Source organism: Anabrus simplex, chromosome 1 (assembly GCF_040414725.1).
Source record: "Anabrus simplex isolate iqAnaSimp1 chromosome 1, ASM4041472v1, whole genome shotgun sequence".
Taxonomy (NCBI): Eukaryota; Metazoa; Arthropoda; class Insecta; order Orthoptera; family Tettigoniidae; genus Anabrus; species Anabrus simplex.
In genome coordinates, this window is record NC_090265.1 from 504,541,936 (window position 1) to 504,561,502 (window position 19,567).

The 19,567-nt window shown below is 39.8% G+C and overlaps 1 protein-coding gene across 1 annotated transcript; it reads right to left on the reverse strand.

Moving 5' to 3' along the window:
* Nucleotides 1–2,099: 2,099 nt before the first annotated feature.
* Nucleotides 2,100–11,758, reverse strand: LOC136868209 (endocuticle structural glycoprotein SgAbd-4). Its single transcript, XM_067144760.2, has 3 exons — nt 11,737–11,758; nt 9,604–9,719; nt 2,100–2,581 (listed from the first exon to the last, which is right to left on the reverse strand). Exons 1-3 carry the CDS (start codon nt 11,743–11,745, stop codon nt 2,299–2,301), a joined length of 408 nt encoding a protein of 135 aa, XP_067000861.2. The 5' UTR covers nt 11,746–11,758; the 3' UTR covers nt 2,100–2,298.
* Nucleotides 11,759–19,567: the final 7,809 nt, after the last annotated feature.

The window sequence follows — 19,567 nt, forward strand, 5'->3', positions numbered from 1 at the left end:
GAGTATACACACAATTTGTTTGAAAGTGGTTTGTATCAACATTGTAATGAACAGGTGGACCACTACAAATAAATTCTTCTGAAGAATTTTATCATAAATACATGGTACGTGGTTTGGAAGTAGAAGCTCGCATTAGGGAGGTGGTGGGTTTGGAACCATGAAGATGGCTTCCGATTATTTCTTACATTTCAGCAGACAAATTCCGTGGCCGTATCTCAATTTAGTCCCAGTCTTATCCGTTTTCCATCCCATCGTAGCTATATGAGTTTGTGCAACGATTAAATCATAGCAGCCGGGTTGAGTGGCTCAGACGGTAGAGTGCTAGCTAGCTTTCTGAGAACAAGATAGCGGTTTCGAACCCAACTCTGTCCATTGTTATTTGAAGGTGTTCAAATACGACCACATCGTATCTGTAGATTTACTGGTACGTAAGAGAACTTCTGCGGGATGACATTCCGGTGCCTTGGCGTCGTATAAAACCGCAAAGATAGTCCGTTCGAAGGAAAAATCAGTAACTTTACCTTTATAACACACGCCATTTAGTTGTAAGACTGTATACTTAATCAAAATTCTCTCGGCATTCTGATCTATCTACAGTATATAAAGTTATCAAGGTACTAGTACTGAATGTATTTAACTAGAGCAGAATCACATTTTGCTGAAAATATAATCTCGAAATTAAAATGTTTCTCACGATTGCGTTAACTCTACGTATTTTAGCAGCGAAGGCACATGCTATTATTTTTATAATTAACATTCTACATATTTTGGAAGTAAACTGACAAGAGCAGTGCAAATGTATACGGGAAGTATAAATATAAGATTGATACCTCTTAAATCGCTTCAAATCATTGTACAGTATAATAAATTTACTAACAAACCAATTAGAAGACGATATAGTATACGAAGGACTCATCTTTATCATATCATAAATTATGTTTTCGCAGTGTATATTTCGTGAAAATGTTTGAAATTTGGTGTCTTAGAAAGTAACTTTTGAAGTTAAAGTTCTGGATGCACTATCCAGCAGATTATTTTATAAGAACGCCCAGAGAATGGGATTTGTATAACCTGAACTCGAAGGACTTAGATATAATTCCTGATCAATAAGTAGAGAAATACAGAAATTAATTCCTTTTCAGGAAGGGCACATGGCGGTACAGCTCATAAAGGTTACACCAGAAATGAGCATCACGTTAATTCCTGGTGGCACGAGCGGCCAGAAGTAAAGCTATACAATCCTACTTAGGGTTTAGATTGTTTATAGAAGCGTTATATTGTGCTACTCCAAGTCCTGTAAAGAGATGTCTTTGCTTCCCTTTTCCATAGGGGAGTGTGTGTCGGAAAGGTGCTATTTCCTCCTTAAGAAAGCGCAAGAAGCGTAAAATAAAGGGCACGTGGAACAAAACCGTGATCGGGTCTGTTGCAACTTTTAAAGAATTACATCTTCCTGGTCTGGATTGGTCATGGCATTCTATAGTTTTCAACTACTGCAATGGATGTGGATTGGAACAGACACTCCTCATTTACAGTACATTGGAGAAGGAAAGAAGCAATATATTTCATGAACTGAATATTATAGCCAATAGTACATCTTCCTTTCATATTTAACACCTGTAAGTGAAATAGCCCGCCTGATGGCCATGATCTTGTAAGGCCTGCGCATGTCTTTTGGTTTAGGAGTTATTAATCGCGAACACATCATACAACTCAAAATTGTCTCAATTTTTGGAGCTACCTCCACTCCGCGTGTTTAACCGAGGCCCATCGAGGGTAATGTTTTCTCTCATTTCCCACATTTTTAACCAAACGGTATCTCAAACATTCGGATCAGATCTTTAGTTCCGGAGTTATAAGGCCAAAGGTGAGCAATGATTTCGTCACATCAAAGCTCGAATGTATGTAGTCTGACTGTAAACGTTCTCATATCAGATAGATTACGATGGTCTTGAACATTTCTCTCCCCCCACTCATTAGCTGTTTTAGGTCTGGATTAAGGAGAGGACAGATTGTAGTGAAATGAGGCTAAAAGATATCTAACCAATTGTTTGTTTAACTTGTTGATATTTATTACAAAACTGTTTGCATATTTACAGATTAAAGACTGTGGACTGCTCCATAAAGAAGAAGACTAGGGAATTTTATGTTCGGGGTGTTTCCTGTCTTTACCGCACTGGTTAAGTGTTGAATTGGAGCGAAACCTATGTGTTGAAGAAGAGATCCTGTAGAAGTCGTCAGAGAAGGATGTCTCGTTTTGTTTATGCCGTGTAGAAGATCAGGAGTTTTAGCTGCTGTTTCTTAGGCTTGACGTTGAGCCTGAGGTTCAGGTGGTGGTGGGTGCTCGGCGATATACTTGAGAGCTCGCTGGATCTGTTCGGGCACGGGAGGGGCTACAGGCAGGTGAGAGCCTTGGGGATGGAAACCTTCAGCGTCAGCGGTGTATGTAGTCTCGACCTTGGTGCCATCAGGAGCGGTGTAGGAGAAGGTTCCGGAGTGAGCGAGAGCATCAGGCTCCTTGGGATCCTGAGAGCGGATCAGCTGACCATCCTGAACTGCTTTGCTGCCGTCTCCACTTTCATAGCTGAAACAGAAGGTGTTGGAAACATTGTTTATTGGCAGCCAACAACATGCCGAGAACTGGAACACAATAATATGATCAATGTATTAGGTATGAGGCCACGACCTTGTTATTTCTAAGCATATCGCCAATAAATTGCAAAGCCGCAGAAAATTACTGATATCACACTTTCAACAGGCTATCAGACTGGCTCATAGACCCTAGTATTCACAGATGATAACTGACGTCTCAAGGATCAATAAAAGCAAAAAAAAAAAAATATTATTATTATGATTATTATTATTATTAATTTTATTACTACAATTATTATTATTATTATTATTATTATTATTATTATTATTATTATTATTATTATAATTATTATTATTATTATTATTATTGGGGGATGCCTGGCCAAGGTGGTAAAGATGTGCACGGTTTACTCGGAAGGACGTGGGTTCGAATCCTCGTCAGGAAGTCGACAAATTTAAGAAACGAGATTTACACTTTCGCAGGTACATATGGCCCTGAGGTTCATTCAAAAATGAGTACCAGGTTAATTTCTGTGAGTAAAGGCGGCCGGGCGTAGAGCTAAGCACTCTAGCCGACCAAGATCCGAGGTTGCGGATGGTGGAAGCCTTTACCTTCCACACTTCTCAGGGCCTTCATGGCCTGTATGGAGATACTTTGCTTGATTATTATTATTATTATTATTATTATTATTATTATTATTATTATTATTATTATTATTATTATTATTATTATTATTATTATCATCATCATCTCAGAAGCAAGTTAATATATAAGAAGAAAGAAAGCATCTCACTAAGTACAGAAAGATAAGAAAACAAATTAGGAGAAATATATACAATATAACACAGTAACCGAGCGGAGTAGTCGCACGTGTTTACGCGCCACAACCTCTGCGGTCGGGAGACGAATGAGTTCGAACCCTATTGTCGTCTGACCTGGGAATGGTTTTCTGTGGTTTCACGTAAAGTGAATGCTGAGACAGTTCGTATTCAGAGGCCACAGCCGATTGCTTTTATCTTCTTATCTAATTTCATTGACGATCGTTCATTTCATCCGCATTAACTCCTTAACTGAGATTGGCGCCACGCAGGGCATCCGGCGATAAAACACGCCACATCCAATTTCATCTCACCTCATCCCCGACCTCATTTATCAGGAAACGGTACTATGTATGCGCTACTGTGCCTAGCGACTGAACAGCGGGCGCAATCGTATTTTAATCATCCTAACAATAAATACTAAAAAATGCATTCTTCCTGTCTGAAGTCCTGACATCGAGTGAATTCTCACCAAGCATTTTATTCGAACAAATCCTGCAGTCGCATTTGACTTCACTTTACTTATTGGATCAGCCCACAAAATGTAACTCACAATAAACTACAGTCCTAGCGAAGACATCCAGAATTAACACAGAATATCGTACACAGTGTTAAGCGAGAGTAATGGCTTAATACTGTAACATTAGTAAATAGTCACTAAAACAGCTGCTATTGAAACTTTGCTCTATGCAGGGGAGTAGCGGTGATTTCAAACCTACAAGCCGAGACTTACGGCGAGTTGCAAGGGCGTATTTATTCCTTCGTTTGGAACTGTGAGTTTGCAAGTTAATAGTCTAATAAAAGCTCCACTAATTTAGACGTATTATCGTGTTCTTTAATGAATATACGACAATATGTGATGAGCGTCTTCCTAGCCAAGGTGGTGGAGGCGTGCTCTGTTCTTCCGTAAGGACGCTGGTTCAATTCCCCATTAGAAAGTTTTAAATTTCAGAAACGATATTTCCACATCCGGTGCGGCACATAGCCCTGAGGTTCACTCAGTCTACAACAAATATTAGTATGAGGGGGAAAAGAAGGACTCGATTCCGATCAGTACTGCAGTTACGAATAGTGGAAACATTTACCTTCCTGCCCTTCTGGAATATGTAAGTGTTGTACGGAGATGGCTTCTATTTTGCTTTTCAAAGATATTATTACCTTATTATTATTATTATTATTATTATTATTATTATTATTATTACTACCTTACACCTAAACCTTATTTTGACAAAGGAAAATGTAATTCTCCTTTGACAATCCATAACACGAGAATGTCGGGCTCCTTCCATTAGTTTTAATAATCCAATTAGTTCCACATCAGGAATGTTTACCACAATGAGCTGCCCCTTTAAGAGATGTGTTGGTGCCATTGTTAACTCTCTAACATGACGTTACACTTCGTTCAATATTCCACGTGGTTCGTTACGGCAGTGACCTTCCTACGGATGAACAAGCTGAGTATGTAATTTTATAATCATGTCTTGACAACTGACAGCCTATTGACAGGCTGTATCTACCTCCTGGGGATCTCTCTATGACAGCCTCATTTCAACATGTCTCGTCTTTCAGGTGTAAACAGCAGACCCTATAAAACCAGTATTCCAGAGCTTTTAATCAATCATCAGACAGCCACCACCGATTCGCACTAGAATGCCGCCCAAGTTGCAGATTCCCTATCAGTTGCTAACCTAGTCTTTTTGTGAATGATTTCAAATTAGTTGGAAATTCATTGGACATCTCCCTTGGTAAATTATTCCCGTCCCTAATTCCTCTTCCTTTTAACCCAATTTGTCCTCTTGAATTCCTAATTTTTCTTCATATTATGATATTTCTTACTTTTAAAAACTCAATTCAAGCTTATTCATTTGCTAATGATATTCCACGACATCTCTCCACTGACAGCTCGGGGCATACCGTTTAGTCGAGCAGCTTGTCTCTTCACTCCCAAGACTCCCCAGCTTGCAGACGAACAAGCTGATTGCGGGGTCAGGTTGTAGGGCTCCAAATGATCGGTGATTTTAAGGCAGGAACTGAAACTTTACAGATCTTTCCAAAGTGATAGCAACTAAAGAACCTTTTAACTAGCAAACAAGCCTCAAATTTTACGTCACGTGGTCGTGGTGTTGTGATGTTATCTTTTCCAACTTGCTACAGTTCAACGCTTCTATTAACTACCTAAGCACCAAATTATGAACATACCTGAATTTCCCATCTTACTGAAATTAATAGATCCTATGAAATTTTAGGTTCTTCTTTGAAGGCATTAACGAAGAAGCATAATGGGCTCTTTTTCACTCCAATGAAAAATATGAATATCGAAATACTTCCTTTTGGAAAATAAATTTAACAGTATTGAAATAATGATAATTTTAGGCATAAGTCAAAAATATTCTCAAAACGCCTTTGCTAAGCTAAATTCTGAAACCATTTCGGAGAAAGGAAGTTCAGTCACTTGGACATTTATGAGACGCTCTGGCAACAACTATGTAATTCCTCTCTTGAGTAAACCGAACTCTCTTGAGGGTATGTATTTTCCTTCCTGTCAAGCATTCATGAACAGTAGAAACATGCAATTATATTCTGGTACTGGCAGAGCACTTACACCATTCTCCCTATAGGCCTACCCGTGACACTGATCAGAGAGCGACGACATTTTGACCTTACCACACGCTTCATCGATGAAGCAGAACCGTGACAGATCAGACATCCTTACCCTCGCCTTTACGTGACCAGGAGTGCTTACAACCTAAGAACACTAGATAACTCTAGGTCTTGTGCACTACCCCCCACCTCAGGACCCGCCTTGAACTTGAAGGATACCGTGCTCAATAGCTGTAGTCGCTTAAGTGCGGCCAGCTTCCAGTATTCGGGAGATAGTGGGTTCGAACCCCACTGTTGGCAGCCCTGAAGATGGTTTTCCGTGGTTTCCCATTTTCACGCCAGGCAAATGCTGGGGCTGTACCTTATTAAGGCCACAGCCACTTCATTCCCACTCCTAGCCCTTCCCTGTCATTTCGTCACTATAAGGTCTGTCTGTGTCGGTGCGACGTCAAATAGCTTGTGTGAAGTGTGAAGTGTGAACTTGAAGGAGAAATTCTTGTTGATAGGCTACTGCAGTCACTATAAGGTATGTCTGTGTCGGTGCAACGTCAAATAGCTTGTCTGAAGTGTGAAGTGTGAACTTGAAGGAGAAATTCTTGTTGATAGGCTACTGCAGTCTGGATAATAGTAATCGTAGTACTGGGCGAGTTGGCCGTGCGGTTACAGGCACGCAGCTGTGAGCTTGCATTCGGGATATAGTGGGTTCGAATCCCACTGTCGGCAGCCTTGAAGATGGTTTTCCGTGGTTTCCTATTTTTTACACCACGCAAATGCTGGGGCTGTACCTTAATTAAGGCCACAGCCGCTTTCTTTCAACTCCTAGGCCTTTCCTATCCCATCGTCGTCAGAAGACCTATCTGTGTCGGTGCGACGTAAAGCCACTAGCAAAAAAATAATAAGGTAATCGTAGTAACTTCACGTCTGACTATTCTGGGTCTGATTCCTAGCTCTGCTGCATATTCTTGATTGATGAAGGGTTTGGAATGTAATTTACTCAACCGCTGGTTACTAAACTGAAAAGGAAACCTGCGACGAATCCAATTGGCCGTTATTAATGAGTTTCAAGACCGGGGCAACAATTTCACCACATATTTATCAGTAGATTAGTATCTCGTATCCGACCGATGATTAAGTTCAAATATGCGCATTCGTCGCAAGAAGGCGAATAGTTTCTTTACAGATTTGCACAGGTAAAAACGTATTTCACGGCTACAAAAGAGTTGAAAGTACATATTACATTCCATATTTTAACAGTGCATTAGGATACTACATAGAGTATTTACTTACTCTCTGAGACAATACCTTTTACTTCCTTTGTTCATAGTACAGTCGGTTTATTGAAATAGGAGAACACAACTTAGCGAATTTTAGGGGGAAGCTGCCTTCATCGTTGCAGTAGAGAAGATATGTTGACCAGGAGGGATGACGCTTTTATTCGTTACCACTATGTCAAGAGAATGAGAAACATGACCGCCATTTAAGGGGAGGTAAAATTTGGCTACACGGTTCGAGTTACGTAGCTGTGAGCTTACATTCGGGAGATAGCGGCTTCGAAGCAGTCTCTGCAGTCCTGAAGACGGTTTTCCGTGGTTTCCTATTTTCAAACTTGTTCCATAATTAAGGCCATGGTTGCTCCGTAGCCGGTCCTGGACCGGTCCTACTTTATAAGACCTATCTGAGTCAGCGTGATTTAAAACACATAGCAAAAGAACTTCTGTCGTTGTATATGACCATGTGGTTTTCCAGTGTACGAAATAAATCGTTATCTCGTTAGCTCTTGAAGTCAATAAAGGCCGGGCATATAAAAAGATATTTCGAGAGGCACTAAAAACTTCGGGTTGCGGTGATGATTATTTTTGCGATGTAGTACATCTGGATAACATCCCTTTCCCTGAACTGAACACTTCAAATTAGAAATCATTCCATTATTTTGCTACTTAAATTCGCAGTAATTTTCCAGAAAACTTAAAAGTGGCTTGCAGTACGATTTATTATAAAAGTAAACCTCGACCTCACTGAAACAGCAATTGTGAATTTTCATGTAATTTTATTGAAACTGCTGTCAAACAATCATGGTTTAAGGGGCTCAAGTTGCTCTTCCCCACAAAACAACAAGAACCAGCTCCACTTTTACTAAAGGGAAATAACAGAGGACACATAGGCTAAAGACAGACGTGGCACTGTTCTATGTTACTAATCTATGTGGTATATACCGGGCGAGTTGGCCGTGCGCGAAGAGGTGCGCGGCTGTGAGCTTGCATCCGGGAGATAGGGGCTTCGAATCCCACTGTCGGCAGCCCTGAAGATGGTTTTCCGTGGTTTCCCATTTTCACACCAGGCAAATGCTGGGGTTGTACGTTAATTAAGGCCACGGCAGCTTCCTTCCAACTCCTAGGCCATTCCTATTTCATCGTCGCCATAAGACCTATCTGTGTCGGTGCGACGTAAAGCCCCTAGCAAAAAAAGAACTATGTGATATAGGTAGTAATCTGTCTTGCATTGATATGAACATAGTTCCTTATTTAATTTTTCTTGGGATACGATATACGAGATACTTTGCACGGCGCTATGAATATGAAGAATACAAGACAATACGAAGCATAGGAATGACTTCAATGATTGCAATTTTAACGTATCTGTTCTACTGTAAATGGCATGAACCACCTCACATTTGATGAAGGAGACTTTAGATATGTGTGTGATATTCTGAGATAATTCTTATTACAAACATTATTATTACACTTTCACCATTTTCTGCACAAATCCTACCATGATCCTATCGTTGGTAAGTCACAATCGCGCGTACAATCTAGTCTTTGAGATAAATTTTAATAATAATAATGTTATTTATTTTACGTCCCACTAACTACTTTTTAAGGTCTTCGGAGACGCCGAAGTGCCGCAATTTAGTCCCGCGGGAGTTCTTTTACGTGCCAGTAAATCTACCGACACGGGGCTGTCGTATTTGAGCACCTTCAAATACCACCGGACTGAGCCAGGATCGAACCTGCCAAATTGGGGTTAGAAGGCCAGCGCCTTAACCGTCTGAGCTACTCAGCCCGGCAGGTAAATTTTCGTATACCTCGATGCTTATATTTGAAGTTGTTGCGCGGTGCATTATTGTCCCGGCTCTCATTCTAGAACTGTTCAACAAAACTTACTAATTCTATTTTATAAAGAAATTATATTATTTGTCATCTGAATTGTCCTGAACTAATAGTTAGACTTATCTTGTATTTTGTGGCGCTTGTAGTCTTTTCAGTACATTAAAATCATCATTGACTTGCGAATGGATTTTCTAAATTGGCATTGAAATTCATTACCAGCAACGAGTAATTTTCCTTACAGGTGGAAATTTACTTATTTAAGGTAAATCTGAGGTAAATTACAAAGTAATATAACGTGGGATTATTTTATTACATCAATAATTTTTCCACAATCATTAAAGAAAACCCAACTTTTTTTCTCGTTCTTACAGAGATACTTATTCAGAAAAGAAACTGTGACTTAATTTTGTTCAGTGAGGTAAAGTGACATAGAGGTTACGTTCCTAATCTCGTAACAGGAGTGTGAAGTGCCAATAGATGATATTACCTGGTATGGAAAGTGCCGTCAGGGTTGATGTTGCTCTCCTGGGACACAATGGGCACAACTTGGTCAGGGTTAGGCCCGGCGGCTAGCGCTCCGGCGACCAGGCAGGCAAGCAGTATCTGTGAATGGAAAAAAAAAAGAAAGCGTGTTACAAGACCACCGCTTAGAATCTATTGTGCAATAACAGAAGCGTTAATTGTTCTGAATAGATTTACAAACAGAAAGTTGCACTACTTAGCCCCTCGGAAAGAAAGTACAAAATTCATGGATCTGAGCAAACCGCTTATTAATTAAATATAGCACAATTAATACAGCCAACTGAGAGAAGGCATACAACAGCCGGAGTTCAATAAAATAAGCTGACAAATATTTCTACAATTATTATTAACGCATTAAACTCAGAATTTAAATATAAAACGCTTTTGAACTTTTTCATAATAATCACTCATTCTTAATAACATTTACAGAAATGGATTATTTATTGATTTGAGATAAAATGATGATGTTCTTTCAGGAAAGAAATATGTTTCTCTGTAAATTCATTTTCTTTTTCTTAACCATACATGAGTTTGGACTCCGAAAAACTTAAAGGTTATATGCTTGATATTGGAGATATATCAAGTTTCTAGGTTTGTCACTCAATAAATGGGATCTAAAGTTTTGGCCAGGTCTTGGCTGAAGAAAGGACATCGTACAGGAGACAATTCAAAATAAAAAGAAGAAACAAAGCAGCATATTTAAAAGAATCAAGCAGGGGTATGGGGTCAGATAATAGTCATGACAATGACGATGATATTGAAAATAGTGATCGTCGGAGAATTGACGCTCTAAAAATGTGAGATTACTCCGAATATCCTGGATAGCACACCTAACCAATCATCAAACAGCTGGGTGTCAGAACAATAGTGTCCATCCGTATCAACCAAAAACAAATACTTCGGTCATTTTGCCAGAGACATTGGAAATTTGACGGCCGAAGACCCAGAGAACGTTTATACCATTGCAGTAGACGGATCAGATCAAGAGATTGACCGGCCTACAGAAAGCTAGTCACCATGCCCCAAACAGAGACGCCTAAAGGCAGGCTGTTAGCAGGATTACGCCATTTATGACTCTGCACCTACAGTATACGTAGGGTTGGATTGAGTGCGAGTGTTCAAGATAATGCTAATATTGTGTTATAACATTGTCGTTGCTCCTGAAAATACCGCTATGCTACGAAATTGTTCGGTAAAAGTTAACCCCAGTATATATTCAAATAAGAACGACTTTTTTTTAGCTTAAATCGCACAATATTGAACTTTAGAGGAAGAACCTCATCACCCAGAATTCCAAACTTAACTATCATACAGCGGTGTCTCTAGGTTCAATGACGGTGTGGCAGGTTCAGTGGCTCAGACGATTGTGGCGCTGGCCTTCTGACCCCAACTTGGCAGGTTCGATCCTTGCTCAGTACAGTGGTATTTGAAGGTGCTCAAAGACGTCAGCCTCGTGTTGGTAGATTTACTGGCACGTAAAAGAACTCTTGCGGGACTAAATTTCGGTACCTCGACTTCTCCAAAAACCTTAAGGGTATTTAGTTGGACGTAAATCAATTAACATTATTATTGTTAATGACGGTTTAATGAAGACAGATCTATGTTAAAACAAAAGGTTGTTCAATTGTTTGAATATCACTACTGGTTCATCTTATACCGGACATTATTCCCTCTCTATTACTTAGAATATTTTGTACCTTCCCAGTTAATGGTTAGGAACACATTTTTTGCTCCAACTGCATTCTGGGGATATTGTGTTCGAATACCACTGTCGGCAGCGCTAAAGAATATTTCCCGTGGTTTCCCATTTTCATACCAGGAAAATGCTGGGGTTGTAACTTAATCGAAGCCGCGGTCGATCCTTTCGTACTCCTAGCATTTTCCTGTCCCATCGTCGCCATAAGATCTATCTGTGAGGGTGCGACGTAAAGCAAATTATAAAAAATTAAAGAAATATTGTTACAATAACTTTTCAAGTTCCCAAGAGCCTAATACATCCACCGAACTATGAAATTAAGTTTCAAAGCAAAGTGACAGCTACGAGTATAACCTTGTGTTTCGTAAAAATGTGCCTTAGGCTGTCGCGGTCTAGACTTACCAGTTTCATCTCGTCGGCTGTGTTAAGCTGATCTCTGCAGAACAGACGTGACGACTGGTATTTATACACCCACCAAGAGGAGCGGTGTTTCGGACACTCTCCCCCCCATCACGACCTTTGACCAATTTGTGGGAGGAGTGCTGGGAGGAGAGCCTGTTAAAATTAGAATGTTGCGTCCTCGCGTTCAAAATTGCACACCGAATCTTCATCATGTTTATGATGTATGGAGGTGCCATTGTTCGCCGTTACAGCCGAATATGAATGAGACTCGTTCTAATTAAGTGGTACCTTTCACAAATTGTATTCCTACAATCCAGTCATCAGTTCTAACTGGAAAATACTCACGTGCCACATCCCTAGGAATACAGTACGATTAGATATAATTCTACAAAATATATTGAGACTTTCCTTTCTAAATTCTAGTCATCATTTTACTGAAGTTAATAAAAGTTCTGACAGCTCTAAGCATTTCGAAGGGAGAAGAAACGCATCTTAATTTACTTATAAAATTATTTGATCCTTACTGTCAGTACGTAGACCGTATTATCTGGTTTACTATGAACATCTTAAAAAAACATCCTTGAATATTAAAATGCCACTTAGGAGACTTTTTTTAGTTTTCGTTGCGATGGAGTTCATATAAAAAACATTCTGACACTACGTTTTCAATGTGGTATAAGTACTGTGCACGAACTTGTATGTGTGTAATTAAACTGTCGTTATAATATCATGACAATAATATTGTAATAGTTTTAATATACATGTTGATGGGGTGCTACTAGGACGTTTTATTAGAGTCTAAGGGGGCTAGAGTAAAAAGGGAGCTAATCCTCAGTAAATTAATTCTGAGAAAAAGTGATTTAAACATTGCCCAAAAATCAGAGTGCTGATGAAAGAGAAAGAAATTTTCGATGACCTTTTTGTTTCATTTTCACAGAGTACTTCAGAACCTCTGAGAATGCCTCCCTCAACGCCCCAAAAATACTGAAAATGCGGGTCCCTTTACCTCAATGTTCGTTAGGTTCTTCTTTCACTAGACACATTTAACGCTATACTTCATTGATGTTCCTTTTCATGTTAACAGTTCATGGAAAGCCCAGTGGGATCAGTCTTCGGTAGTGAACAAACATCTGGTTGAGAATCCTTCTAAACGAGTACAAGGATTTGATCTTCCAAGACGACAGTGGAGAATCATCAATCGTATAAGAACTGGACAAGGCAGATGTGGTTATCTGTTGTGCAAATGGGGTTGGACTAGGTCTACAGATTGTGACTGTGGTGCATATTCTCAGTCAATCCACCACATTGTTGCTGACTGCCCAATTCGAGCTTTCAAAGGAACGCTGATGGACATTCACCGCACATCGGATGAAGCAGTTGATTGGGTCAAAATGCTAGACCTAGAGTTATAGTATTTTTTTTTTTGCTAGGGGCTTTACGTCGCGCCGACACAGATAGGTCTTATGGCGACGATGGGATAGGAAAGGCCTAGGAGTTGGAAGGAAGCGGCCGTGGCCTTAATTAAGGTACAGCCCCAGCATTTGCCTGGTGTGAAAATGGGAAACCACGGAAAACCATTTTCAGGGCTGCCGATAGTGGGATTCGAACCTACTATCTCCCGGATGCAAGCTCACAGCCGCGCGCCTCTACGCGCACGGCCAACTCGCCCGGTAGTTATAGTATTGTACGGACTTGTGACTACACACATTTACCCTGAACTATATACATGTGTGTACATAGATTCATCATACGATAAATAAATACATAAATTGAGTGTTGCTGTTTCATATTAGATATTTTACAATGTACAGTACAGAACAACATAAAAAAATACTCTTACGACTCGTACTTTTGGCTATACCTGCATCTTCCAGCACATTTTAGGTCTGACTACTCATTATTCATACATTCTTACGACATTGTAAGAATGAACACAAACCAACAAACATCTCGTGACATGCTGATGCGATTTACAACAAAAATATATTTTTTGAACACGTGCATCTTAGAATATATGATCTTGTTGACATGAATGTAAGTTCAACAATCTTAAATTGTTTATCTTCGGTATACCTATTATTTACGAGAGCTAATCACCACGGGGTCCTTAGCTGATTCCTGGCATTTCTACATTTGTGCCAAGTTCCTCAATTTCATCTATCCTTGATCAACTCTTATTCTCTTCTGACCTCGAAAGTCTTTCTTTCGCAGATACCTTCATTTATGGAAGTGTCGGACTCCTTCCATTTCTTCCCTCTGATTAGTGTTGATAGAGGTTGGTTGCCCAGTTGTACTTCCTCTTAAAACAACAATCAGCACCATCATCACCACTACAAGAACAACACTTCTAATACTAAAATACGCATTTAAATACTGGGGAAGAATTTCTGAAGGAGAAAGATGTTAATCATAATAAATAGCAAAGCAAAAGCAAAGTCATCTCCGTACAGGCCATGAAGGCCCTTGGAGGGGTGGAAGGTAAAGGTTTCCACTATCAGTAACCTTGGCACTTGGTGGGGTAGAGTGGTTAGCTCTAAGCCCGGCCGTCTTTGCCCCCAGGAATTAACCTGGTACTCATTTTTGGTGTAGGCTGAGTAAACCTCAGGGCCATGTACACCTCCGGAAGTGGAAATCTCGTTTTATAAATTATACGACTTCCTGACGGGGAATCGAACCCAAGTCCTTCCGGGTGAACCGAGGACACCTTTACCGCCTCGGCCAGGCAGCCCCTAACCATAAAAAATAGTTAAATTATAATTGCTCTGACGAAATTTCTTCATCACTAGAAACATTTTCAATGTAGTGCGGGTCAGCAGCACGTTCACAAATGTTGTTGCTATTTGCGATGCAACTGTCATCTCTAAAGCCTTGGCTCTACACACGGTAATCCCGATTTCGATGAAAATGAGGATTACCTCTTTCTTTCCCCGAGCTCTTCATTTGATTCATTAGTAACTGACAGTGTGTTCGCCTCTGTGGTCTAGTGGTTAGCGGATTAGCTGCCACCCCCCGGAGACCCGGGTTCGACTCCCGGCTCTGCCACGAGATTTGAAAAGTGGTACGAGGGATGGAACGAGGTCCACTCAGCCTCGAGAGGTCAACTGAGTAGAGGTGGGTTCGATTCCCACCTCAGCCATCCTCGAAGTGGTTTTCCGTGGTTTCCCACTTCTCCTCCAGGCAAATGCCGGGATGGTACCTTCCCTCTTCCTTCCGCATCTCTTCCAATCTCCCCATTCCTCGACAAGGCCCCTGTTCAGCATAGCAGGTGAGGCCGCCTAGTCGACGTACTGGTCATCCTCCCCTGTTGTATCCCCGACCCAAAGTCTCACATGGAAAGTAAACCGCTTTAAGAAAGTAACTGACAGTGTACTTGAGGTATGAGTAGTATGGCGAACAATAATGCCAGGTTATAAATATGTTCTTGTTTCACAGTATCACCTTATTTAGTTTGGCATTCTAGAGTACAGTCGACGGGACCGGTCTAGTGATTCATCCCGTTGAGGTGTGTGGGAATATTTTAAACGGAAAACTGATAACGATCACATTGCTAATAAAGTCCAGCTACTCGAATGGATAATTTTTGATTGGAACGTTGATGAAAGGTTAGACGAATTAGACTCATCGTGTATTGAATTTATTGAAATAATTGCATTGAAAATATACCTCCCACAATAAGCAAACAAAAAGCTGGAAGTGGACTGGAAAATAATTAGAATCATCAAAGTTGAAAGGAGGATTAGTAGAATACAACAGTATTTAATTAGGTAAGAAGATGCCTTTGAATATTATAAACTGGTCAGTACTGAAGCATCTGCTAATCAGATCCAGAGTAATTTATATTCCTTACACGTATGTGATTCACATTTCAATCAAATTCCAAATAATTTTCAGATAGAAATTGTGACATAACAGCATTCTAAAATCACTATCCTGATCCCTGTGGAACTAATTCTACTCCACAGCTATAACATGGTGCAAACAATTTCGTTGTGTGTCAAAATATGATATAAAAGTTGGAAAAGATAAAGTATAAATATGCAACAGTTTGTCATACCATCTCTGAATATCGAAATTAGTTATTTCATATCATTTATTTATTTATTTATTTATTTATTTATTTATTTATTTATTTATTTATTTTATGCCTTTGTATGTGGCGAAGTTAAGGTTCACGCCCTTCTCTTACACTTAACCACTACGTACAGTACATAATCACATACTTTTGTAAAATAACATTAGCAGACCCTAGGAGCTACCTAAATTTATGGAGCAATATTATATCAGATTATAATTGTTATTTTTAATTACGGCTTATTAACGACTTTAAACTTTATGGCAGCATCGACCAACAGCCAGTTAGGATAAGAGTGTTTTAAATTCAGAAAATCATTTAGTCATAAATAGTTCAAAATAGATTGTACTTGAAAAACAGATCATTAATATACAGTACTTCTTCTTTGTTGAATGAGCACACACATTGAGAATAATTTCCAAAACTTAACTACATTTATCATCATCATCATCATCATCATCATCTGTTTACCCTCCAGGTTCGGCTTTTCCCTCGGACTCAGCGAGGGATCCCACCTCTACCGCCGCAAGGGCAGTGTCCTGGAGCTTCAGACTCTTGGTCGGGGGATACAACTGGGGAGAATGACCAGTACTTCACCCAGGCGGCCTCACCTGCTATGCTGAACAGGGGCCTTGTGGAGGGATGGGAAGATTGGAAGGGATAGACAAGGAAGAGGGAAGGAAGCGGCCGTGGCCTTAAGTTAGGTACCATCCCGGCATTCGCCTGGAGGAGAAGTGGGAAACCACGGAAAACCACTTCGAGGATGGCTGAGGTGGGAATCGAACCCACCTCTACTCAGTTGACCTCCCGAGGCTGAGTGGACCCCGTTCCAGCCCTCGTACCACTTTTCAAATTTTCGTGGCAGAGCCGGGAATCGAACCCGGACCACCGGGGGTGGCAGCTAATCACGCTAACCACTACACCACAGAGGCGGACAACTACATTTATCACTATTCTAAAACTATTCACTGAATTTACGTCAAATGCTCTTTTGATGAATATATCATTCTCACAACGTACTAAAAAAATGGAAACTATCATAAAATATTACATGGGACATTTTGTCGGATTTAACTTCATATCCCTTTAGAACTATTATCAGATATCACAATAGGCCCAAATCATATTGAATTGTTCTGTCAACAGACTACAAATTGGTCATCTTGAACACACTTCGCACTTCATCAAATAATGCATCTCATTAAATAGTACAAAATATGATACATTTAAAGAACGTGAAAGAGACTCATCCTCTCACAATTTACCCCGTTTTCGAGCACAGCGTTTGACTACCCGGGACTGTTATCCTGTTTTGGTTCAAGGTCAATGGCGCAGTACTCCCTCATTACCTCTCAAGGCTCCGTCTTGACCTATGACCATTGTAACACTAACAATTTAACGCTTTGAACTTTAAGAGTTCTCACAAACAGTCTTCATATTTCTTTACGTATGGTAATGAAGTTTACATACGATTGTAATATATTTTAAATTAATTCTTCATAGGTTGTAGAGCTCAGGTGGTAATATACAACCTTGCCTTACTCCACCTGTCCCACTGAATAAGTCTAACCGAGCGAGTTGGCCGTGCTCTTAGGGGGGGGGGGGTGCAGCTGTGAGTTCGCATTCGGGAGATAGTGGGTTGGAACCCCACTGCTGGCAGACCTGAAGATGGTTTTGTGGCGATTCCCACTTTTGCACCAGTCAAATGCCGGGGCTGTACCTTAATTAAGGCCACAGCCACTTCCATCCCATTCTTAGCCCTTTCCTATCCCATCGTCGCCAGAAAACCTATCTGTGTCGGTGCGAAGTAAAGCAGCTTGTCTTATATAATATCGTCGTTGCCGGGACAAAACCTCCCATGTGATAATATTTTTGGAGATATACTGACCCGCAGCACATACATTATGTAGAGCGATAATGTCTTGACAATATTCACATAATATTGCACCTTAGATGACAGAACCTTACCGGCCAAAGTTCTAAGCTTAAATATTTCACATAGGAGTTTTTGTCCTGCCAGCGAAGATATTTCCTGACTGACAGACTCATAAGCCGGCCCCGTGGTGTAGGGGTAGTGTGCCTGCCTGTTACCCGGAGGCCCCGGGTTCGATTCCCAGCCAGGTCAGGGATTTTTACCTGGACCTGAGGGCTGGTTCGAGGTCCACTCAGCCTACGTGATTAGAATTGAGGAGCTATCTGACGGTGAGATAACGGACCCGGTCTAGAAAGCCAAGAATAACGGCCGAGAGGATTCGTCGTGCTTACTACACGACACCTCGTAATCTGCAGGCCTTCGGGCTGAGCAGCGGTCGCTTGGTAGTGCAAGGCCCTTCAAGGGCTGTAGTGCCATGGGATTTGGTTTGGTTTGGTTTTGGACAGACTCGTAAACGCCCAGCCGAGACCATGAAATTTTAGGGATATGTTCGAATAAGTGTGTAAAGGAATGCTAAGAAAGGGATTCACCAACATTTGATTCAGAAGGGTTAAAATGGGGATGAACTGGATATTTATTACGTTATTTCCTTAGCGCAAGAAAATACAACTTCGTTTCTGCACTAAAACATTCTTCATATAAATACCCAAAATAAAATCTCTGCACTCCTTGAACTGCGAATTGCAAGGTTTTTCAAAAGGGTAGAACAAGCGTATATTCGAAATTTACCTCTTTTTTCGATTTTCTCGGTCACAAAAAATACAACTTCAACTTTGGACTGGAACATTCTCCATACAAATGAGTAAAATAGAATTTCTGCATTTTTTAAAATTCGGCTTAAAATGTGTGCAAAGAGTTAAGCAAACGTATGTTGGAAATTTACCTCGTTTTTTCATTTTCTCGGAAACGAGGTACAATACAACTTCGTTTTTGCACTGAAAAGTTCTTCATATAAATAACTAAAATATAATTACTGCATTTTTTGAAATTCGACTTACAAGGTGTGCTAAGTGTTGAACAAGGGTATATTCGAAATTTTCTTTTTCTTTTTCGATTTTGTCACCCGATAAATATAATACAACTTCGTTTTTGCACTAAAACATTCTTCATATAAATACCTAAAATGCAATTTCTGCATTTTCCGAACTGTAACTTACAAGTTTTTTCAAGGGGTTGAACAAGCGCATATTCAAATATACTTATTTTTTTCTTTTTCAATTTTCTCGGCAACGAAACAAAATACGACGTCGTTTTTTGCTTAAAACATTCTTCATATAAATACCTAAAACACAACTAGTGCTTTTTTTAAATTTGACTTAACAAGGAGTGCGGATGTTTGAACAATGGCATATTCGAATTTTACCTCTTTTTTCGAGTTTCTTAGCCACGAAATAAAATACAATTTCGTTTATTCCACTAAGAATTTTTTTCATAGAAATGCCTAAAATGAAATGTCTTCATTTTATGAAATTCAACGTACAAGATGCACAAAGGGTAGAACAACTGATTTAATCATTCATCAACGCCCATCCGAAACTATTAAAAGTTAGAAATATGAAATTTTATATATGTTAGTATAAGAGCATAAAAGTGTGCTAAGAATTGGTTTTACAAAATGTTGATTTCAAAGTTTAGGAGGGGGTATATTCTATATATACCTTTGTTAAATTTCTTAGCCACGAAATAAAATACAGCTTCGTTCATACACTAAAACGTACTTTACATAAATACGTAAAGTATAATTTCATTTATTTTTTAATTCGATTTTACAAGGGGTGCGAAGGGTTGAACAAATATTTTTGTAACTAAATCAGATATGTAGCAAA